This window comes from Pangasianodon hypophthalmus, chromosome 2 (genome assembly GCF_027358585.1).
Source record: "Pangasianodon hypophthalmus isolate fPanHyp1 chromosome 2, fPanHyp1.pri, whole genome shotgun sequence".
Classification (NCBI taxonomy): Eukaryota; Metazoa; Chordata; class Actinopteri; order Siluriformes; family Pangasiidae; genus Pangasianodon; species Pangasianodon hypophthalmus.
In genome coordinates this window covers 22993044-23018799 of record NC_069711.1, presented here as the reverse complement: position 1 = coordinate 23018799, position 25756 = coordinate 22993044, and the positions used below count along the sequence as shown (strand labels likewise).

The following is a 25756-nucleotide window of genomic DNA, read 5'->3' as shown; positions in this document are numbered from 1 at the left end:
TGTGTCCACATATTTCAGGAAACCATTCCCCACATTGTCTCCATATCACTGACACAACCTGTGGGTACTTTTTGCAAAGATGACTCAATGGACTCCAGTGACCAGACCACTTTGGTTCCACTTCTCAGTGGTTCAGTTCTGAAGCCCACTGAGAGACGTTTTCTTGTTCCACATCTGCATCTGGTCTTTAGCTGTTTTAGGCCATTCAAAGCAAAGGTTGATTAAGAAGATGTTGAATTTGGATGAGATTTCTTGCTCATGGTCTATCTGGTTTTCGTTCACCCTTCTAATTCACCAGCTGTTTTCATTGCACCATTCTTAGTAAGCTGTTGTTACAGTTGCGTGAAAATCTCACGCCCTTTGGGAGATGTTTGAACGATCACACTTACCACCAAATCACTCATATGAACCATGTTGGAAATGCTGTTCTGCGTGATTTAGACCACACACCATAGTCACACATACCTAATAAACTTGAAACTGAATGTAATGAAACTGAATATGTATCTATGCATTCACGAGGCCTCATTGTCAATCTGACCAATGTAATTTCCTTTTGTTGGATGTTGTGAAAGCTGTGATTCATTAAACACCCATAGCATCTCATCTGATGTGTTGAAGGTCAGTGAGAATACTCAGAGGCCTAAATATAACATTCAGTTATTTGTTTGAGGGCTAGTTTGCTTATTGCTATCTTTTGGGATATAATTTATGTGAAGGACAATATTATTATGATACACTGATTAATGAGCAATAAATTCTACAGCTGGTTTCATATTCAGAACCCTAGAACTTGTCCAAACACCATGTAAGTAAACATCATTTAGTGTAAATATTCAGCAAAAGCATTTTTTTTCCCACACAATGAGCTAAATTATGATTCATGATACACTGCATGGTTGTTGTTTTGGGCAGTGCTCTGAAAGTTGAGCTGAAAGTTTGAGCTGAAATTCTTGCTGGCACCACAAGGGAGTGCTCTGACTTTTTTTTCGGCTGTGCCACCTCCATAAATAACAAAGTGGCACTGGAGGAGAAGTTGAAGTTAAACTTGTTCCTATAAATATATGCCTCGTCCTTTATATACATATATACGTAAAGTGGAAACTTTAGTTTTAACAATTGCTACATCTTCATTACTATTTTTATTACAAGCTTTGTACTTTTTTATCAAAAGTTAAGAATGCAATGATTATGCACTTAAACAAAATAAGTAAGAAATAAAAAGCTTAGAAAGAATGTACACTTGTAGATTGTTTCAGATGATATCTACCTATGCCAGGCATGTTATGGGGTTGTAGTATGTGATTATTATAAGGATGTTGACATACACATACAATACATGTATGTGCAATTATGCATAAATATGAATAAGAAGAGAGTGACTGATGTATACGAGCTTTGACGTTAGTGTGCACCAAGGTACAGGCATATCTGATCCATTTAACTTTCTTTTAGTATTGTTTTAGAGTATTTTAGATTAATTTTACTTTCTGAACATTGCCAGGCAAACGGTACTTTGATTAAAAGTGTTAAAAGATGAAAAGCTGTCTTTCAGTGCCACTGGACAGTAGTGGTTTTTTTTCATGGATGTTCAGTTCATTTTATTTATACATGAGAATATAGTTTACAAAAGTATTTATAAATGTAGTTCCTCTTCTTTTGGCTGCTCCCGTTAGGAGTCGCTACAGCGGATCGTTGGTGGGCATGTTTGATTTGAATTTTATCCGGGCTTGGGACCGGCACTGGGAGAGCACTACTGTGTGCGGGTTGGTTCCCTGGCTGGGAATCGCCGAAGCCTAACCACTAATTCTCCAGAGACCCAAAAGTATTTATAAATAAAGACCATAAAATTTGTGATCGCATAAGTATTCACCACCAATTAAATAAATTAGTTCTGGTGAAACCAGTTGCCATCAGAAGTCACATAATTTGTTGAATGGACCTATGTGCGATTAAAGTGTCATGTGATGCCAATATAAATACACCTGCTCCTGACAGGCCCCAGAGTTTGTTAGAGAATAAGGTACAAGTGTGACTTTGCCTAAAGGAAGCTGTCCAGCAAAAGTCAGTGACTGAGTAAGGAGGGTGTTAGTCAGAGAAGCAACCAAGAGGCCAGGGGTAACTCTGAATGAGCTGGAGATCCACAGATCAGCTGTTTACAGGACAACCATAGAGCAGCCATGGAAGACTGTTGAGAAGAAAGCCATTATTAAAAAGGACATATGAAGTCCTGCATGGAGAAAGACATGTTAAATGGAGAAAGACATGCTCTCCAAGAAAGAGTCAAACATATGGAAAAAAAAAAGGTTCTCTGGTCTGATGAGACCCAAATTGAACCTTTTTAAGCCTTGGCACAAAGCGCTACGTTTGGTGGAAACCTAACACTGCTCATCACCCTAAGAACACCATCTCCACACTGAAGCATGGTGGTGGTATCATAACGTATATTTTTGCATCACCACTGGCTTTACATCAGCCAGGATTGTGAAACCAGTCAGGGACAACAAAAAGATGGATGGAGTCAAATACAGGGGAATCCTAGAAGAAAACCTGTTGCAGTGCACAAGAGAATTGAGACTCTTCCAAAGGGACAACAACCCTAGACATACTACAAAAGCTACAGTCAAATTATTCAAAACCAACACGTGTTAGAATGGCCCAGTCAAAGCCAAGACCTCAATCCAAGTGAGATTTTGTGGCAGGACTTGAAAATTGCTGTTCAGCAACAGTCTCCAACCAATCTGACAGAGCTTGAGCAATTTTGGCAAGAAGAATGGGCAAAAATATCAGGATTTAGACGTGCTAAACTGATAGCGACATATCCTAGGAGACTTGCAGCTGTAATTGCAACCAAAAATGGTACTACTAAATACGGACCCATGGGGCTGAATACTTATGCAACCAACATGTCGGTTTTTGTGTTTAATTAACCTTTGTGTCACAGTAAAATATATATTTTGCACCTTTGCAATGTTAGACATATTGTGTAAATGAAATCTCAGATAAGTCCATTTCAGTTCCAGGTTGTACCACTACAAAATGTAGAAAAGCTTAAGGGGGGTGAATACTTATGCAAGGCACTGCAAGTGAGCTTCTTTCTCTGAAGTGCACAAGTGCATAGTACCAAGAATCAGCCATGTTCAGAATTTCAGAGAATATCTTTGGGAATTTGAAGCCTGATGTGTCTCCTATACCTTCCTCTTTTTCCAATGTACATGGAACAGGTTTGCACTAAAGTAACAGGGTGGAAATACTCATGCCACTGCCCTCATTGTGGTATCTTGGCATGTGGGTGCCATTTAAGCTGATGGCCAAGAAGTGGCGTAGTCGAGCGGCCTGAGAAATCCAGAGAAAGCATTACCTCACTCAGACCAGAACAGCGCATGACACTCACCGCCCATTCGCAAAATGTTGGGGTGTCGTCATGGACATGCAGAGCCGATTTTAGCCTGGGTGTACGCCTTTTGGAAATGCATCATAGATGGAGAGAAAGACAGATGGAGAGAGAGACTTGGAAAGATGTAGATGAATAAACCGAGGAAGTGAGAAATGATCGGAAAAGGAGCATGCAGTACATACGAGGCCATGTTCAGAATTCAGAAATATACAGCATGTGCATATATGAATATGATGGGTATATGATGAGCATAGCCCACACACACACACACACACACACACACACGCACTGCTCATCAGTAGCCAGAAAAAGCTGTTCCAGCTCCAGTCTCCCTGGATACAGTGACACACACACACACACACACACAGAGAGAAAGAGAGAGCAAAACCCTTGTCCACTCGACAACATGGCTCACTCATCTTTGCTCCCTTTCTCTGCATTTGTCTCCACATTCGGACATCTCTGTCTCCTCAGCTTGGACATAGAGAAGCTGAGCTCAGCAAAATGCAGTTTTAAAAACGCTGCTCTCATCTTCCGCCATTCCTGTCTTCTCATTGGCTGGCGATGATGTCATCCTGTCCCATATACCATAGTCGATAACCTATTAGATGCCGACGTTTTACAGTCAGCTGTTCCGGGAGGGGTGTTCTGCTGCCTAAGCTCTTCCACACGCCTTTTGTTTTATTGGTGTTGTTTAGTGAGTGCCTCGATTAACACACAGCGGGTTAACTGTTTAAGAGATTTCTGCGGGAAGATTGGAAGACTAAAAAAAAAAAAAAAAACACCTCAGGAGGACATACCATTGTGTGGGTAGTTTTAATAGTTTTTGTTTGAAAGATGTGTTGTTCAGAAATATCTTCATAGTGCATTTATGGAATGTTTGAACTTTAAATGAAATAAAATCTGCTGATGTACAAGGTATAGGTTCTGCTCAGTGCATGGCAGATCATCTTAAACTTAGCCTTGACCTTAAGCAAGCCCAATCAATCCCTCTTAATTCAGTCATGTGTGAAATCTGCTCTGAAGTGGGTCATTAAAACATTATTACACCAGATGAGTGTGAGAGCAAAGTGCTTGTGGTGCAGTGTGACATGGTGAAGACTGAGCCTACGTTCAGACAGGCAGCTCAATCCGATTTCTTTGTCATATCGGATTTCAGTAGGAAAAAAATTCTGCTTTTCTACTGTTTATATATATAGTATATATATTAGGGATGTAACCAAATATGAATATATTATTTGGAATGAGAAGAAAGAGCTTGCCAGAAAGATTCACAAGCAAGATTCATTTGCTTTCACAGGGAAGCAAAGGCCAGCAGTGCTGCATGATGCATTCACAGCTTTCATTCGTTCATCCTTAGTAACTGCCTGGTCAGGGATGTGGTGGTTTAAATTAGCCAAGTGGTTTAAATTAACAAACAAGTTTGTTTATATTTTGGGTAATAGACCCAACTAAATTCTTTAGAAAATATCGTAGGCAGGTACAAACAAAAATAATAACTGGGATGGGATTAAACCAGTCCCACCTGCATCTCTGTTTGAGACCAATAATGAACTCGAGTGATGTAGATGAAGTTGAGGAACTGTCATAGCCAGTGATTCTGGGGGAATAGTTATAGGGTACATGTTTTTAAAAAGAAAAGAAAGAAAAAAAAAAGAAATCATTTCCAGGTTTAGACTACACATACTTCGGGTTTCAATCCAAATACAGATACAAATTTGAATATTTGGAGCAGTAAACAGACACAGATACAGATATAGTGGCATTGGGTTATACCCTTAAACAAAAAAACATAATAAAACAAAACAAAACAAAAAATCATGTACAGTACAGTGCAGTAGTAGTTAGAATAGTCAAATCACTTTTCATGTATTTTTTCTGTTGTTCAGTACATGGTGCTTATTGATGTCAAATATTTCTAACAAGAACAACAACACAGACAAAAACAGCATAAATGCAGATCAGGGAAGGAGACTACCTGAGCCTGATGCATCTCCCTTCTGTGTTTAAAGGTTGTGCAGTTTTTGTCACTGCTATATGCACTCAGTAGATTAAGGACTGAATGTACTGAACTGAATCTATTGAGTCTTTTAAATCTAATCAGCTAGCTAACAGCTAACTTTTGTCAACTCAGCATTAGCATGCTTTCATACAGTCCCATCCAAAAGTATTGGAACGGCAAGGCCAATTATATTGTTTTTGCTATACAATGAAGACATTTGGGTTTGAGATCAAAAGATGAATATGAGAAGGTAGATCAGAATTTCTTGATATTTACATCTAGATATGTTGAACAACTTAGAACATCCACCTTTTGTAAATATTGGAATATTTGACTGACAGGCGTTGCTTGTTGCCCAGGTGTGCAGTGTTTGATTGATTGTTTAAACAATTAATAGCTCTGAATGTCTACTATTGGATTGAGCCCTGGGTTTCACCTGTGAAGACTGTAGTTGTTGCTAAAAAGGATAAACCTACTTGAAGACCAGAGAGCTGTCTGTGGAAGAAATGCAAGCCATTTTAAAGCTGAGAAAAGAGAGAAAATCTATCAGAGCCATTGCACAAGCAATGGGCATAGTCGATACAACAATTTTGAATGTCCTGAAAAAGAAAGACACCACTGGTGTACCAGCAACTAGACATCACACAGCTCATCCAAGGAAAACAACAGCAGTTGATGACAGAAACATTGTGAGAGCTGTAAAGAAAAACCCAAAAACAACAGTCAGTGGCATCACCAACAACCTTCACAGGGCAGGGGTGAAGGTATCATAATCCACCATTTGAAGACTTTGAGAGCAGAAATATAGAGACCATACCACAAGATGCAAACCATTCATCAGCAGTAAGAATTAGAAGGTCTGATAGGAATTCACAAAGAAATACAGAGATGATCCAGAAAAGGTCTGGAACCAAGATTAACCTCTACCAAAGTGAAAGAAAGGCCAAAGTGTGGAGAAAGAAAGGATCAAGTCATGATCCAAAACATACAAGCTCACTGGTCAAGCACAGTGAATGTAGTGTCATGGCTTACAAGGCTTCTTCTGGAACTGGCTCACTAATCTTTATTGATGAGGTAATTCATGTTGGTAGCAACAGAATTAAGTCTGCAGAAACATTCTGTCTGCCAATTTACAGAGAAATGCATCCAATCTAATTGGGAGGAACTTCATCATGCAGGAAGACAATGACCCAAAACTCACTGCCAACACAAAAAGGGACTTCATCGGGGGAAAAAGTGGAAGGTTTTAGACTGGCCAAATCAATCATCAGACCTTAACATAATTGAGCATGCATTTCACCTCCTGAAGAGGAGACTGAAGGGATAAACCCTCAAAACTAACAACTGAAAGAAGCTGTGGTACAAGCCTGGAACAGCAACACAAATAAAGAATGCAACAGTTTGCTGATGTCAATGGGGTCGCTGGCTTGATGCAGTCACTGCACGCAAGGGATATGCAACCAAATATTCAGTGTTATTTACTTTAAGACTATCTGTTCCAATACATTTGCTCACCAAAAAATTGGGTGGTCTGGCCCAAAAGCTGCCATGTTCTAAGTTGTTTAACAAACACTGATGTAAATATCAGGAAACGAAAGCTGAAATTCCAATCTATCATCTCATATTAATCTTTTGATCTCAACCCCAGATGACTGAGTTAAGCAAAAAAAAAAAGTATTGCCGTTCCAATAGTTTCGGAGGGGACTGTAGTTACTGTAGCAACTGATGTGGTTATGAGAGTAAATGTTGCAACAGTTCAAACAAACAAATCAGATTATTTGTGGACTTTTAGACTAAGAATTGGACTGAAGAAATAAATCAGATTTGGCCTTCAGTGTTAGCAAAGTGATAGCTTCTTTAGGTTTGAATAAAATTCTGCCCTGTATTCAAATCATGTCTAGTTATAAAACTCTTCTACTTATTGCCATATTGCAGCACAGTTTCTCTACATTACTTTGCTGTGCTCTCTTTCTGGCTCACACACTGACCTAACATTACCTGAGAGATGTACTAATTGCATTAGAGAGGCACTGTGGAGGCTGGACCTTTTGTACTGGCAGTTAGATTACTTGATAAAGGGATTCAGATCCCACCGAGCAAGATACATTTTTTACATTACCAAAAAAACTACATACTTTTTTTGACACTAAATAAAAGCATTATCGTTTTTGGGTTCTTTTTTAACACAACACTACAAATCCTATACACTATATGGCCAAAAGTTTGTGGACACCTGACCATCACTCCCATATGTGGTTCTTCCCCAAACTGTCCCACAAATTTGGGAGCACACAATTGTATAGAATGTCTTTGTAGGCTATAACATTACAATTTCCCTTCACTGGAACTAACCTGGGCACAAACCTGTTCCAGCATGACAATGCCCCTGTGCACACTGTCATTATCACATGAAGACATAGTTTGCCAAGGTTGGAGTGGTGGAACTCGAGTGGCCTGTACAGAGCCCTGACCTCAACCCCACTGAACACCTTTGGGATGAACTTGAATGCCTACAGCACCCCAGGCCTCCTCACCCAACATCAGTACCTGACCTCACTAATGCTCTTGTGGCTCAATGGACAAATCCCCACAGCCACGCTCCAAAATGTAGTGGAAAGCCTTCCCAGAGGAGTGGAGGATAACAGCAAATTGGGACTAAATCTGGAATGGGATGTTCAACAAGCACATGCTGTATGAATGTTATGGTCAGGTGTCCACAAACTTTTGGTCATATAGTGTATATTATTTTTAAATTCTTAACAGTATTGCTGATCAAAGGTTGCACACTCTTGGCATCTTCTCAACCAGATTCATGACCGAGTTTCCCAGGAGGTTTTTCTTAGCGTTCCCAAATGGGCCATGTGTTGTGTGTATGCTAACATTTTTGTAGCATTATGTAGCTTTTTGTGTTTTTGTAGCTTGTTGTAATACTGTATACCCTCACCATCTTAAACCACTTAAATGACCATCCCAGCATCCCAAAATGTATTTTATAACTGTGAAATTTTTTTTTAATACTGGAGCACTCACCACTCATTTACATAATTTGTGCCTGTTGCTGTAATGTTGTTACAGGTGAACATGGAAGTAGGAATTTCATTTTATATTGTACTCAAGCACATCACAATAAACATGGACATGATGTGCTGAAGATGAAACATATGATGATATGCATCATTTGCGTTCATACCAACATCAATTCCTCAATTAAGCACAGACATTTCCTTTCCCGACAGCACATGTATTGTCCAGAGTGTGTTGACTTACTAGAAATCTCCCTCTGCTTTATATTTTCCCTCCTTTTGTTTCTGCTCCTTCGTTCTATGCTTACTGTCACAATGGCAATTTAAACCATTTCAGACACATCACATTTACTCATTATGTCTGCTTGAAGCAGGCTTCTTCCATCCACCTGAAAGAGCGAGCATTTAGCGCGAGCGTGTAATCTACAGTATGAATTGCTGCCTTATTTAAATAAAGCTGAAATGATTATATCCATTTGTCAAATCACAGTGTTACCTACAGGACCAGCTCTACAGCATTTCTTCCATAAAAGTGTAGTCCTGGCTGACTGAGCAGTGTGTAATGATGTGTACTGTTTACCACAGTAATTCTATGCTGGAGGTCATTGTTGATGGCATTTTGCCTTAGTGTCGTCCCCTTCCTCACCCCATGTCCCTCTTTAACCCATACTTCACACTCATCACCTTCTCCACACACATAAACTTAGCATTTAAGAAGCCTTAAAAGAAGCCTTATACTATCCTAGTGGGTAAACAATGGCATGCCGCGGTTCTCCTGAGCATGACCCAACAGCACTGTGGCACGATACTGAAGCCCGCGAGGCCTGCAGATATACGACAAGGAACTTGTTGTGGTGGCTGACTTCTTTTCTGGTCCTTAACATCCTACCCTGAAGCCACCACAGTGTATTCTTTATGGTGTAGGGGAGAGCATGGAAACTATGTGCATTATAATGCTCCAAAGTTCTGCACAGTTCTCCCAGGCGACAGTATAAAAGGGATTGTCACTGAACATGGTTTACAGAAATATGGCCTAGGAAGCTTGTGTTAGTCTTTTCATTATGCAGTATTATTCAAAACTTGGAGTACAGTTTCTGGAAACAATTTTTTTTTCTTCCCGCAAGTTCCATTGTTTTCTGTCATACGACTTTTCTGTAAAGGCTTGAAATGAATGTCTGAAGCTTGAAATACTTGAAAATGACATGTACAGCACAAAAAGTAGGGAGTATCAAAGCCACGTTCAAGAAAATTCTCAACATTTTTGATTTCTAAGATAGCCCCTTTGCCTCAGTAGCAGCCTCAAATCAGCCAACTTACACTACCAGTCAAAAGTTTTTGAACACTCTATGTTTTAGCTTTTTTTTTTATTTTATTTTATTAGCATAAAACTTAAATTAACTAAAGAATAGGTGATGGTGAATTGACAAATTTATTTGTCAATTTATCTTTATTATTAAATGTTTAGCTAATTGTAAAAAGGTTTTATTGGAACACTGTTTATGTAGTCTAATTTAAAAAAGGTTGAAACTCTAATTCATCACTTCTGCATACACATTTATGTTTTACAGTTAATATTAGCACTGTCTAGGAGTATTTTATTTATAGGCTTAACAGGTTTACCCTCCAAGTGCACCTGCCTTTAATAACAGTTATTTAAAGTTCCACAAACATTTAGATTTCTTTATTTATTGCTATTCCCTGACATTTAGTGTGATTTGTGGCAATAATAGTGATTAAACTGTAATTAAATATAAGAAACTCCATGTGTTCAAAAACTTTTGACTTTTGTATGTCCCAGTCCTAAGATTTTCAATGTAAGATTTTTTTATTTAAAGCATTTTAAATGCCAATTTACCTAAAACACCATTTGAATCTTGGGTTGTAAAATGGCACAACTGGGAACCCACTGTCCTGCCTGGTATCAGGGTTGTCCTACATGTTTGTTCATGAAGGCTTGAATCAAAGTTTGTTGGAAGACATAAAACCTTGAAACTCAGCAGGTCAGTGAGTCCTCAGATCTGATGTCGAGAATCCTTGGTTTTAAGCACTCAAAGTGCATCACTGTACTGTGTGATTCATATACCACAGCAGTGCTGTATTCCTGATTCTGACTGGTCAGGATGCGTTGATTAATTTTCTCTAACAGCAGCTCTGCCAGTAGGTCAAGCTGCAAGGCTAATTACAAGTTTATATTACTGCATGCCTTTACATATGTCATAGTTTCTATAGTAACTGTGTATTGACACTTTCTGTACTTTCTGCAATGAGATGTTTATTTAACATTTATGGACGGCATCACCAGTGTCAGCACTTTGTAACACTGAAGTTATGTAAGTATTCTGCCATGAGAAATTCAGTGAAAATAGGTATAAATTAGTATAAATGGGTAAACAGTATGGCATGTCAAAATGTATATATTTAATTTATTAATACAATTGTAATTAACACTGCATACTCATGGAAATGGAATATTTCATTTATATGTAACAACAATTTCATTTATACATTCAAATTATATAAAAAGACACGGTAAACATTGTTATTAAATCACGAAAAAGAAAATACAGTACAGGCAGTACAGCAGCATGTTTGTGGATTCTTTCTGAAAACCATTTTCGTGGTCTGGCAAAACCAAGATCCATCCTATATTTTGTACACCCAGACATATACTTTTAGTTTTGTTTTTTTTCCCCCTTAGACAGTTCTTGTTAAACCAAAACAAAACTGTACTTTGAGTTACAATTCTATAAGCTCCATGCTGGGGCTGTATAGTTACCCAGGAGGGTGAAAGAGTTCAGGCTCAATGTGATGGGCAGCAGCCTGGCTGTCTTGTTGTGCAGTGGGTCCTGTGGTCACTCTAGAATGAAACCTGTCATCTCCTCCTCCCTTGCAGTCCCTAAAGGTCAGGTTGTAGTGAAAGACTATCCTTCCTCATACTGACATAACCACCAGCTCGCACCATTAGACCTAACAATAATGCAGCCCGGCATTCAAGGAACAACTGTGTGCTAAGCTAGCACATTCAGACACAGAGGAACTCGCAAAATGTTATTAAATAGTCATCAATCATGACTTACCGAGCCTCTGTCTGTGTTTTAAATACACCCTAGTACTGAAGTTTGGATGTTTTTTTCCTCCCCAACTGCTCCCAGATATGCCTATGCAAGCCTAGCTGCAGAATGGCATTGTTTGCATGCCTGCCCCTTACTCTTAAATAAGAAACGCAGAAGCTCTTGGGTGTCTTGTGTTACATTGGAGCAAGATTGTTGACAGGGTCTGCTATGAATAGATAGCTGAAGATGGAAGAGGTGATGAAATAAAGGCTCAGAGGTTTTGTATTAGAGACGAATGCTGGATTTAAAGGTATTGAAAACAAGCTAATAGTGTGGAAAAAGTTGACCTGCCGTAGTCCAATGTGTGTGTATGTGAGTGTTGTACATGTGTGTTACCTCACATTCTAGCATGGAAATATCTGAAAGCTATCTCATGCTCCTCTGCATGGAATATCTGCCGTAATTATGTTATATGGTGTCATTTATACCTTTGTTCTAGGGAAGTATTAGAGTAGGCAAGCATTTTAAGTTCAAACTGTTTGTAATTAACACTTTGTTTAATTAACATTTTTATTAGATCTGGTTGGTTTTGACTTAATCAAATATCTGAACACTAAGGGCTCTTTCACAACTATTAGTCCGTTTGCTGAGTCCAAGGCATTGTGAAATTAACACTTTTGGTTTATTTCCTATTTGGTTTGGTTTAGTTTCACATAATTAAACGAACCCAAGAAATGTTGGTTGAGGGGTGTGTATGTGTGTATAACTCATACATTTATTGGACAGTGACATAAAAACAAGTGTGTGTGGAAATCACAAAAATTATCTGAGTGTGGAGAACACAGAGCCAGCACTAAATAAAGGATTAGATAATTATATAAATAATTCACTTTTTGGTTTTTTTTTCGTTTGTCGGTTCAAATGTCCAGAACACATGGCATATCTGTAGTACTACAGCTCTGTCGTTTGGCTCAGTTTGCACCTCAAAGCTCAATTTTATCAGCTCGCATCTACAACAAAATGCTGCAACCCATGTTTGATTCACTTCCTGCAGTCGGGTTGATTCAGTGACTCGAATCGCTTTCTCACTGCCTAAGTTCTCTTGAAACCAGAACGAGACCTTCTTGAGCCGATGCTGTTGGTGGTTTTGGTCCTTACCCGAGTGTGTTTGCTGCATTCTCACATGCCTAAAACACCACACAGAGAAGGAAAGCATTAAAACATTGATATAAACTAAAATGAATTCACACCTGATCTAGTAATCCAGTAGCAAAGCAAAAGCCTGCTCTTTGGCACTGAACTGTGATTGATATGTGCGTTTACAGGGCGCGACTAGAGTGTGACTCCTAAACCGTGAAGGAAATGCTCTTATTTTTGTCTAAAATATGCAGATGGAGAGGAATAAAAAATGACAAATCCATCTCTGCCACCAAGCTGGTTATTCATACATGTGAAATTACACTGCAGTGCAATGCCATCATGCATTCTGCATATAAACACCCACAATTACACATGCACACATACACACTGTCACTATGTCTCTGACACATGCACATAGATGGCGATTACTTACGAAAGATTCATCACTCTTCCGTAGACATGATGGATAGGAAATCTATAGAAAACGCATTTTCCAAATTTTCATTGCTTCACACCAAACTGAAAGCAGAGACCAATGGTGCCTTTTAAAGATGATAAATTTGAGCATTTATTAAATTATTTTAAATTATTTTAATGCATTTCAAGCATGCATACACACTGGTCACTTCAGGAAGAGGTCTTAAAGATTAAATCAGACCATTACTACATAAACACATGCAGCTATGTCTTCCCTAAATTTCCTGAATATATTGTATAATAATCAGAATCATTGGGTTTGTAGTTGTATTTTTTGGCAGCCTAGAATAGTTTATACTCCTCAGCCTGGTTCATAGCCCTACCACACGCTTTCAATCAAATGTCACCAACTGTCATCTTGTCTTATAAGTACAACACGGAACAGCCAAACACCCTAATGTGACCTCTGGCAAATCGAGGCAATAATCTGTGTCTTTTTCCCTGTCTTTAAGCCTCATAAGAATTTTATAAATCAATAGAATAACTTTTTTTTTTTTTTTTTTTTTTTTTTGAGAAAAGCAGTTATAACATTTACCTCAGTGAACTGCTTGAACTTGCTGCCCAAACAAAGCTGAGGTAAATATTAGATAATTCAATAAAGACAGTTATGCTTAAGCTGAGTCGGGTTAGGAGGATCATCACTGTCCCATTGGGACCATGTTAAAGAGCTTTAATGTTACCTATGAAGGAAAACTTAGTTACAGCTTTACCTCTGACTGGTGCAAAGCCCTGACACTGGAGACTCCTTCCAAAAAATGCTAAATAAATGTCTCCTCAAAGAAAACTTCACCATCTCAACGACTGCAATGATGCAAGTTTACCATACAAGTCCCTGTGTATGCAGTTTCTTTAGTAATGATAACAGAATTAGTGCATTAATATAAAAATGTGATTTGCTTGCAGCTGGAACAGCTGTCAGAGCACTTTCTGACCAATGAGATTTGAGAATTCATTCATTTCTCTTAAACCCTTTCCTATTTAGTTTTTTTCACATTTTCTCTTTTGTCCTCTTTTTGAGTGTTTAATTAATAAACAATGCTGGTTAACTAGTGTTCTTCAATAGCAGTCTGTTTGTTACATGAATTAAGCAAACTGTGGAATGCAGCAGTTTGCAGATTGTTCTCTGTAATCAGGTCTTTCATCCAGTCTGTAGTTCTTGCTGTAGCCTTTTAGCTTGTTTGCTGACCACATACACAGGCTAATGTAGTCACTAGATTTGTTTCTTGTACTCAGAGCTCTGTGTGTAAATTGTAGTAGAATAACATTTCTCCAAAACTCATGTCGTGCAGAAGCTCCTGATTTTGACTAATATGGATAGCTGCTATTTAGCATAATCCAGAAGATTAATACAAGCAAGATTTTATTACTTGAAAAAGCAAGATTGTTATTATTGTTTTTTGGCATGGAGAAAATGAGTAATATGTAAGGAATAAAGCATGATGGGGCATGCTGTTATAAGAAAATAATGAATGGTGTGATGCCATTTTTATCTGTTTACATTTAAATGTGCAGTATTTTTTTATTCATTACTTGTACAAATAACCTCAAAGATATGTAGAATGTGAAAAAAATTAAGCTGTGGCCTGAGCAAAAACTGTTTGGAAAACCGACTTCTGGTCTGGACTCTTGTCAGTCATTTTATAGACACTGTATGGGCCACTGTTGATCTTGGGGGCGGAGCTTCGTGAATGTGTTTGGGAATGGGTGAGTGGGCGCAAGGAGTTAACAAAAAAATTTTTTTAATGTTGAACCAACCTAAACATTAGAGATCTAATCCTGGGGAAAAAGATTAATCTTGCCTAATGCACATTTAATGTTGTGTCCCCAACCCAAGTTAGTTCCTTTTATCACTTACATTACAGCAGTTATAAACAGTCGTTCCCTCACCAACCTCTCTTTTCTTATTCTATTGAAGTCAGTAAGACAAAAAAATGCATCTTATAATATGACCAATAAACTGCAAAAACCTTTGTCCTGAAGACCCATGTTGGAAAGCTTTTTTGGACTCCTTCCAAAAATGCTAAATATCTCCTCACAAAAAAAAAATGTCACTGTATAATTACACAATTTTTTTTGTTTGCTTATGTGGAACAAAAATTTCAACAAATGTATACTTTGTTGCTATAGAAATATAACATATTTGAACAGCACATTAATATAAACCTGTGATTTACCTTGCAGCTGGAAGTAGTGTAAGAATTGCAGTTATAGAAAATTAACCAACACCTTCTAACCAATCTTGACCAAGAATTCAACCATGCTGTGGTATAAAAAGAATTTAATACATTGTGGTGGGAAATAAGCTTTAGAATTCAGTGGCAGAAATACAACGGTACAACAAAAAGATCTGGATTAAAATTTGAGGTCCTTGCTTTTCTCGTAGTAAGTGAAGCTAATTCTATACGCAGGATTTTTGACCATGACCATGGCTTTACCCACCATGCCTGATGCCCTTTACCTAACAGATCAACACAGTGGGTCATTTATATGCTTTCAAGTCTGCCTGAAAACTATAACCCTGACCTCTAATGTCATGTCTAGTGTCCAACCCCCGAAACCTACTTGAATGGGGTCTTTGTGATGTAGCCTCTCAAGCGAAGTGACACCAGAATGCTTTGACCCAGTGTGAGGTTATGGTTGTGAAGAGGCTTCTAGCCAAGGCTGGACCAGCTGATCGGATAGCTTTGTTTGCAGATGACTGGCATAAGGCACCAGGCACAAGGATAAAGCCTCAAGTGGATCAATAGAGCTGGACCAGACGGATCAGGCGGTCAAATCTGACACTTAATTCAAATGACAGGCATGTAAATGGCTGAAGTGGAAGCTTGGTGGAGTAAGGAGGGGCAAGCCAAAGACTGATTGATGAGCCGAAGAAGTCTGTTAGCAAAGTAGGGAGGGGTGTCAGCCATCAATAAGTTCACAGAGAGAAATTCCAACAACATATGGATCAAAGCATGCATTAGGAAGCGATCAATGTGGAGTCATGGCAAAGAATGAAAAGCCGGGAGATGGGCATCAACTGTGAAATGATTAGAAAACTAAGAAATATATGTAGATGCAATAACTAGTTAGAGAGACCAATAAATGAGATTCATTGAGAGGGGATGGATCAATAGGGGTTAGTTTCTCGCATGGCTGTGCCTCAGTACCATGGGAAAATGCAGCCTGTATAGAAAATCCCTGTGTTAATCCAGCTCAGTGTTGTTCAAGCACGTTAGTGAATGAGGTTAAAATAGAATATACGCTTTTGTCACATGGACAAAAGCATATGGCCTGAGCCAAAGTGGATTTTTTTTTTTCTAAAACAGTGTATCCTGAAGTGGTTATTCCTCTTATACCACAGCCAATGATTACAATTTATTAATGAACAGCACACCATGCTTTTTAACCATTTATAGTTACGTTTAATATTATGGAACATCTGTGAGACAAGTTACCATTTACGTTATAGCAGCTATAACAGTCTTCTCCTCTCTTTCTTAAATTGGTAAGACAAAGAAACATACATTGTCATGTTACCAAGAAACCAAAAATGCAAACTCCTCTGTACTGAAGACTGTCCTGTGTCGGAAAAATTTACTGAGTGTTACAAAAACTCCTGACACTCAAGACTCCTTCAATAAATGGTAACAAGACATCTCCTAATAAAAACTTCATGATATCAGCAATGCATTTTTCTTTGTTAAATAACAAAACACATTTTTAAAATTTGTTTATTATTAGCCGTAGGTTACGTAGAGCATCTGTGAATCGAAAGTTCATCAAAGCCTACTGGCCTGCTGGCAGAATCAAGAATTCAACAACAATCAAACCAAAGATCGATATCATGATTGCATGTTTGGTCAACCCAAACAAAGGATATTGGTACTCTGGGTGCTACTTGCATTACAGGACAAAGGACTGGCTATTCTCCATTACAGTGATGCACCCATCACCTTGCAGCAGTTGGTCAATAAGGTGCTGGTGGGGACTGTTGATGGATAACGTGCTGTGGTGATCTTTAGTAATACCTGGTAAGATCATTTGCTGCATCTCCAGGAGGTATTCTGCTGAACGTAGGCTGCACCATTAATTCACTGAAGTATTTGGTTGCTCAGGGGCACGTGGAATATTTGTGTTACATTCTATGCGACAGAAGAGGAGAGTCAAATCTTTTTGGTTTGCTGGTATCTAGAAGTTCTCTGCATGACTTTTTTACTTAAGTTTACTCACAGGGCACATGAAAGACAGCATGTGGGGTTGCGGAGGATAAGTGATACTAGCAACATTTTATTTAATCACTAGTTTAAATTATTAAATGCCATATTTAAATGTTGTATTTATTTTGGTCTGTCTTATGTTACACGTCCTGAACCTCAAAATTGGCAGCACGTGCAGCAGCAGGTGTACAAACTAATCACGTTTAGCAGGTCTACAAACTTAATCATGAGGGAGAAGGTCATCAGCAGAGCTTAATGGGCTTTTCATCTCACTGGAACCCGATAACAGAGAAACTTTCCTTTACAATTAGTCAGAGGGCCGATCAATGCACTGTTGAGATGGAGCGGGATAACAGGAAGATTGAGGAAGAATAGAGCAGAGAGGCAAGCATTCAGGGAATTTGTTTAATTTCTCAAATAATAGTTACTCTCTGTATTTTCATGTGTCTCTTTTTATATGATTTGTCCCTTATTTTTGGTAAAAAATACACTACATTTTTTTTCTAGCAAGTGATTCTAGCAAGCTTAGTAGTACTCTATGAATATCTAAAATGTGCTTATTTTCTAAATCTGTTCTCTGACTAACATGCACATTCATTACCCTTTTCAATTCAATCAAGACTCTGAAAGGCAATCTGTTATTTCATTGCTAACGGTCTCTCAAGGTCACATCCAAAGTAAACAATGCTTTGTGGGGAAGAAGTGAGCCGAGAGCCAGCTTCATTTGTGTAGCCCTCAGTTGAATACAGTGCACAGGAGCAATTCCTGACAGTCAGTTGGCCTATGAAAGTGTCAGCTGCTTTGTATTCTACTGTAAGCATTTTGAGCCATGGTAGCTAAGCAAGATTATGTGGCAATTAAGTGTCTTACTTTGTAAATATTCTAAAAGAAACCGAACAACAGTCACCTTAATGAGCTGAATGTATGTGATGGGACTCATTTTTTTGATACCCTGTTATGAATTGTCTTCAGTCATTGTTCTTACAGATCTTACTTTTTAGTTCTATAATAGCATACAAGCAAGACTTTCCTTGAGGAGAGAGGATTAGGATACGGAACAACATTTCCTAGTAAACGTCTATTCTTGACTTGCAAGTTTTGGTTTAACTGGTATAACTAATATTATATTTTCACATTATCGTTTAAGGTGGCAACTTAAAGCACATGCTATTACTGTACCACAAGTTGTGAAAAAAAAAATGTTCTCTGTTGTTATTTCAACTTAGTATCTCAGACTTAAGATCTTAAGATCCTTATTTTAAAAAAAATATATTGTATTATTAAGTTTAAGTAATGAGACATTAAGTTAAAGTAATGACATGCTACCTTGAAATAAAGAAGTCCTAACTCTAAATAAGGACATATTGTCATGAAAAAAAAACAAGTCAATCTAATGATATATTAAGTTGAAATAATGATAAAGCACAACATTTTTGTTACAATTTGCAGTGCAGGGCTTATAATATAATATAATCAGGGGTCTTCACCTTATCATGCATCCCGATATATACTGGATTCTAAGGTCCTCATTCACAATGATGACATTCATGTTTCAACTTCTGCAGTATGCCAGAGACTTTAATGCATAAGCTAAGCTGTAGGACTACATATATTCACTCACATGAAGTACTTTCTGCGTTTTGCAGCCATGCTACTTAACATGCCAGAACTATCGACAGTTATGTCCTAACTATAAATTAGGATACTCTCATCAGGAATGTGCAAGAAAACAGCCTGCCTCTTTTATGCCTTCTCAATACATCAATATGCCTTTATAATTTTAGTACAATCAAGGCCTTTTACAATTCCTACTGTATAATTGCACTCTGTTGAAGTGCCATTATCCAAAGCAGTGAATTATTGTCTAGTAATCTTCCACTCAAAGTGCCTCTCTCTCTTTGTGATAAATGCTATGGAATCGAGCAGACCTGCTCAGAGGAAGAAGTGATTATTTGAAGTGGACTCCTGCCCTATGAAGATGAATAATGGAGAGAGTGTCTGGAAGATGCCTATAGTTAACTATCTCTCTCTTGCTCTTTCTTTGCCTTTCTCCCTTCCTGTCTTTGTACCTCCCCCCTCACAGACCCCGCTGCAGTGGAGTGTGAGCAGTATGACTTGGCCGTGTTGGCTGATACTCTCAGGGCTTACCTGCAGGAGCTGCCATGTCCCATCATCCCATCTGTGCTCTACAGTGAGCTGGTCTACACTGCTCAGGGTAAGCTGGCCTACAGACACAAACCATAATACAATATGCAGCCACTGTATCCATGATGAAAGGATGATTTAGTATCTGCTTTAATAGAGTATATAACTGTAACCACAATGAACTGATAAAATATATGACGTGTCAGTCCGTAATGAATAAGAATCGTAACTGCTGTGGTATAAGAGGAATAAAACAATCCATCCCTGCCTTTAATCGAAAAATAAACAAAGGGTTGTGCAACGTATTTACATTTACAGCATTTAGCCGACACATCTATCCAGAGTGATTTACAGAAGTATTTTGTAGACTCTATAGACTAAGTCAGTAGGTCAAGGACTAAGAGTAGCATCCATCTAAAAACCCAGTTGGGAACGTTAGTACAGTAAAAAAAGAAAGACACAAGACAAAAATGATTTTTTAAATCAATTAACAAAATGCTAATTCATGTACTTGGTGAAGAGGTAGAGTCTTCATTTGAAGACAGCCAGTGATTCAGCTGTTCGGACAGCCAGGGGAAGTTCGTTCCACCACCTAGGTGCCAGGACAGAGAAGAGCATTGATGTACGTCTACCACGTACCTTGAGAGATGATGGGTCCAGTCAAACAGTGCTAGAGGCTTGGAGGGAGCATTGATTCAGAGCGGGGTCTGGTAAGTGCTTTAGTGGGTGCTGGTCTGTTTTTGGCTTTGCGTGCAAGCATTAGTGTTTTAAATCTGATGCGGGCCGCTACAGGAAGCCAGTGGAAAGAGGGAGTGTAACAATAGGGTGGTGTGAGAGAACTTTGGGAGGTTGAAAACAAGTTGTGCAGCTGCAATCTGGATCAATTGCAGGAGTCGAAAGGTGTACAGGGGAAGACCTGCCAGGATCGAGTTGCAGTAGTCCAAATGACAAGGGACTGAACAAGCACCTGTGTGGTGTCTGTGGATAGAAATGGCTGGTTCTTCCTGATGTTGTATAGGAGATACCTGCATGACCAAGTCAGGATTAGCGATGTGAGGTGAGAAGAATAGTTGTCCTTGGTTACCCCAAGGGTGTGTGCAGTGACAGATTGTGAGATCTGAGTTTTCCAGGGAGGTCACAAGATCTTGACATGGGAGTGCATCTCCAGGGATTTACAGCAGCTCAGACTTGCTGGGATTTAGTTTCAGCTGATGAGCTGACATCTATGACGAGATGTCTGCCAGACATGCTGAGATCCGAGCAGAAACATGAGTGTCTGAGGGAGGACAGGTGAAGATGAGATGAGTGTCATCATCATAGCAGTGGTATGAAAACTGTGGTGATATGACCACATGACCTCAGGTATATGTGATAATATGACCTCATTGAGTGAGCTGGTATAAAGGGAGACCAGAAAAGATGATTACTTTTGCTATAACATCAAGCCTCACACGATCCCATTGTACAATTTATCTGTTTATAGATACACTTAATGTTATGGAACATCTGCAAAACAAGTTAGTTCCTGTTATCACTTATGTTACAACAGCTAATAATGTTACCTAGAAACCAAAACGCCATCCATCCAAAGACTTTCCTATGTAAAAAACTTCAAATTAAAACTTTACTTCTCGCTGTTACAAAACACTGACACTGGAGACTCCTTCCACAAGAAGCTAAATAAACATCTCCTCACAGAAAACTTTGTGTGAGTGATTTGTTCAAAAGCAATACTCCATGTCACAGAGGGTTTGGGTTTGTGCATGTGTGGGTGAATGTGGGTGTGTGCTTGTGTTTTAGAGGGGTTGCTAACATGCCTGAGGGTGAGATAACAGCATTTATCCCTAACCTCATTCTAAATTACTCCCACTGATGCTGAAACACACACACACGCACACACACACACAGTCTGCCTTCTCCCTTACCCTCATCTGATCCTGAGCATGACCTGATTTAGCTAGGACACAAGAGCTGAATTATGTAAGTGCTGTTCTTTCTCAGCAATGCCTCATGCCCTAGATTTTTCCCTTAATAATTGTGCCCAGTAAAAAATAATGGTACTGTGTTTATATATATATATATAATATACAGCGATAAATGAATCAACGAATCTGTTGAATTCTTGATTCTGATTGGTCAGATGGTGTTGATTCATTTTTCATCACAGCAGCTTTGATATGAGTGCCAGCTATAATTCAATCACAGGTTTATATTAATGCGCTCATTCTAATATGTTCTAATATACAGTTTTCTTGTGAGGAGATGTTTATTTACCCTTTTTGAGAGGAGTCAGGACAGAGACCTTTGCGCTTTCTCGTTTCTTAGCAACAAGGAAAGTTGCATTTTTGTCTTCAAGAAAGAGAGTGGTCCAGAAATGACTGTTTATAGCTTCTATAACATAAGTGATAACAGAACCTAACTTGATTTGAGGATATTTTAGAACATTAAATGTACCTAAATAGTTAAAGAGTATGACATTTTAATAACTAGCAAAATGCAGTCATTGGCAGACTGCTGTGGTATATGAGGAATAAAACACTTTGGAATGTGCTTGGGACTTGGTAACAGTAACTCCTTCTTGTTGTTCATTATTTTTTTAATGTTAGATGGAAAGCTTCCACACAATATAATACATGTGATAAAAATATACATCATATGATATGGTTATACACTAAGATTTTAAAAATGGTATTGTTTGCATTAATGCCCTGATTAAAATCCCAAATAACAAGGCTAATTTGCATGCGTTTTGATAAATTGTGTATGCAGTTCGTGGGTGTGTTGCAGGGCATTTGCAAAAAGTAATTACATACATGGTGTCACCTACAAAGAAGGTGGCGGACACAGTAGTTAATTATGCAGTTTTCCGGCAAGAATAAAACTGAAACTGAAAATTGCCACACGTGAGATTACATAGCGAGAGCAGTGCTAAAATAAAAGCGGAGAGGTGGCATGGTGGCGTAGCAGGTAGCATTGCCACCTCACAGCTCCATAGTCCTTGGTCCGAGTTAGTCCCGAGCTCAGGTTACTGTCAGTGTGGACTTCCACATGTTCTTCCTGTGTTCGTATAGGTTTCCTCTGGGTTCTCCAGTTTCCTTCCACTGTACAAAACATGCTGGTAGGAGGATTAGCTACTCTAAATTGAAAGGGTGTGTGAATGTGTGTATGCATGGTGGGCTTCGATGGACTGGCATCCCATGTGCAGTGAGTTCTTCCGCCTTGTACCCAGTGTTCCCAGGATAGCCTCTGGATCCACCAGAACCCTGACCAGGACAAAACTGTTACTGAAGATGAATGATTGAGGCAAACATACAAAACATGCAAGATGGGTTATTTTGCTGGTTTGGAAGACACGATCCTTTGTCAGACCATTAATGAATCAGCTTTCATGAGGTCTGCACATGTTTATACACACTTGCGCTTCTGTGGAATGTCATTTTGTCACTGGTCCATCACTATCAGTCTTTTGATTTCTCTTAACCCAAGAATGAGTTTGTCTCATGCTGTAATAAAATCTACAGGAACAATTAAGCTATTGATCTGCTTTCTGAGAGGGAGTGTATCCGTCTCTGCAAAGTGAGTCAAAGGAACCTTCATAATTAAACGGTCTACGATGGCTGTATAGGTTCAGCGTCATTCCCAGCAGATGTGCTGCTAATTGCCATTAAATGTTCTTGACTGGGGTTCAACTCAAAGCCCAGTTAAGGCTAATCTTAAAGGTATCTTTTGCTGTTATCTGTCAGAGTGTATAAGCGTGATGTACCAGTGCTCATCTGGCATATTGGGGGCTGCTGTGTCCCTTTCCAGGAATGTCAAGCCTTGTTTTCTGGACTCCCCTACCCCCCTACATGTCTCACGCTGAGTCCAGATGGACTCAGCTAAGTTCCCGCGGTCCTGGCCTTTATTGAACGCCTCCATTGATTATGACTAGCAGGGTTGGATTGGAGGAGTGGAGGGGGCTGTTCTTCTTCAAACAGCTAGTAATATACATGTGCATTTAAAGAGCAAGGGTGATAGCTGACAGTGGTGTGTGTATGTGCATGCATAGGGTCTAGGTCTATGTCATTGGTCTTAGGCCAAGGTCAAAGGCCAAGGTCAAAGTGCTGACCCACATTTGGGCCGGCCGGCTGTCAAACATCCATCATTGTATTTCCCCACCTCCTGCTGCTCATTACCTTTGACCCCAGGACACTTATCTTACATAAGCACCATTGCTGAGGTGCCTTAACCAGCCACGTGGTAATGATGCTCATAATTCATTGTGGAAATGTAATTGGCAAGGGGTTAAGAGTGTGTTCATGTGAGTCTGGTGTGCATGAGCACCATTTAGACATTTGTCTTTACTTACTCTGAGAGCATTGTGACGGCTAAGATTTACACTGCTTGCGCTAAAAGCGACGCTGTCTGCTCGAAATATATAGCCATAAATATGTATAAGACAATTGTCAATTATAATTATTTTATTTTAACACGTTTGTATGTCTAATAGGTACATTAGAAGGGATCAGTCATTGTTTTGGCTCTTGGGAATTGTGTGATGATTATCACTCAACGTCGATGGATGAGCAGATTGTGCCTTTAGAGCTCAGCCACATGTTCAATACACTGTTTTGCATGCGAAAGTCATTACGTTGAATCACTGGCCTAATTTTGAAACCCAGGTCTGCACCTCCTCCAATTATTTTGTGCACAGATGTTGTCCTTTTTCAGTGTGGGAAAGCCCATCTGAAAATTGCTAATTAATACATAGGTTGTGCTTTAAATCAGAGCTTTATTCCCCAGTGTCACAGCAGACATTTGCTTGCGGTAGCCCTGGCTGGGCTAACACTAAATCCCCGGCATAGAGATGTATAATGTCACTGATAGATGGGTATAATGATAGACTAACATTAATTATTTGGGTCAGCTCATCAGTCCATACAGTAGCTAATGGCTACACATATTTCATATTTGTGAGTACTGGGGAAAAAAGGGGTGTTTTGCCGACTCAGCATTTTTTTTTTCCCCTGACAGCCTGTCTCTCTAATCCATGCTACATACATATGTGGCCTTCCCAGACACCGGAGTTGGGAAACCCACATGCAGTAGCTTCTGAAAAGCTGCTCGGGTAGCACAAAATAGAGAAGGTGCAGATGCGGGTTGCAGAATTAGACCAGTGGTTTAATAGTAGACCAGTAGACCAGTCATCTTCAGGGTTGTTGTGTATCCAGAGCCTATTTCATGAGGCAAGTGTACACCTGGGGTGGGATGCCAGTCCATCTCATAGCACCATGTACGCATGCATTCTCACCATACCTAGGGGCAGTTTAGAGTCACCAGTCCACCTTCTGTTATTGGGCGGTGGGAGGAAACAGGAATGACTGGTATAATTTTCCTGACTTTTGTAATTGTCCCATCCCATTCTTTCTTTTACTTCCCTCTTTTCCTTTGCTTTCTGCTCCTCCCTCACTCCCTCATCCTTTCCTCTCCTCTCCTTGCCTCTGAAAATCATGATGCATGTTTCTTTTTCCTTATGATTCATGTTTTTTTTTGTTCCTTATTTCCTTTCGTTATCCAGCTACCAATATAATCACATTACAGTGCATTTTAACTTAACTTTATCCGTCTTTCTTTCTTTTTCTTCCTTCTTTTCTTTCTTTTTCTTCCCTCCTTTCCTTTCCTTCACCATTTCCTCACCTCTCCTCTGAAAATTATTTCTTATGTCCAGCTACAAATTCAATTCAATCAGTTTTCTTTCTTTCTTTCTTTCTTCCTTTCTTTTTCTTCCCTCCTTTCCTTTCCTTTCCTTTCCTTCACCATTTCCTCTCCTCTCCTCTGAAAATTATTTCTTATGTCCAGCTACAAATTCAATTCAATCACAGTTTTCTTTCTTTCTTTCTTATTTTAACAAAATTAATATTAGAAATCATATGAACGAAGAATGACATACATTGACATCAGTCCTGCCCACTCATTTACATTTACATTTATGGCATTTGGCAGACGCCCTTATCCAGAGCGTCTTACATGTATCTCATTTTTTATACAACTGAGCAGTTGAGGGTTAAGGGCCTTGCTCAAGGGCCCAGCAGTGGCTATTAATTAACTTCCAATCAGTAGTCCAATGTCTTAACCACTGAGCTACCACTGCTCTTAACAATCTTTGTTTTGTGCTCAAATCAACTTCTACAGAGGAATATTTGCTGATGTATTTAACAATACAACACAAATAACAGACTCTGTTTAGCACTTCTCTTTATGCACTCTAATAGAACGCTGTCTAGCTAAAAGAAATGATTAAACATGGCAGCTGATGGCACAGAAAGCATGTGTAGCCACTG

The 25756-nt window shown here is 39.0% G+C and overlaps 1 protein-coding gene across 2 annotated transcripts in view; it reads left to right on the top strand.

Annotated features, from left to right (window-relative positions):
• pik3r3b (phosphoinositide-3-kinase, regulatory subunit 3b (gamma)) overlaps positions 1-25756 on the top strand; it is a 191104-nt gene that overhangs the window by 61300 nt on the left and 104048 nt on the right. For both annotated transcript variants that reach the window (XM_026933188.3, XM_053230320.1), the window contains one exon: positions 19375-19506. In XM_026933188.3, coding sequence (XP_026788989.1) covers positions 19375-19506 — 132 coding nt within the window. The remainder of the gene's footprint in view (positions 1-19374; positions 19507-25756) is intronic.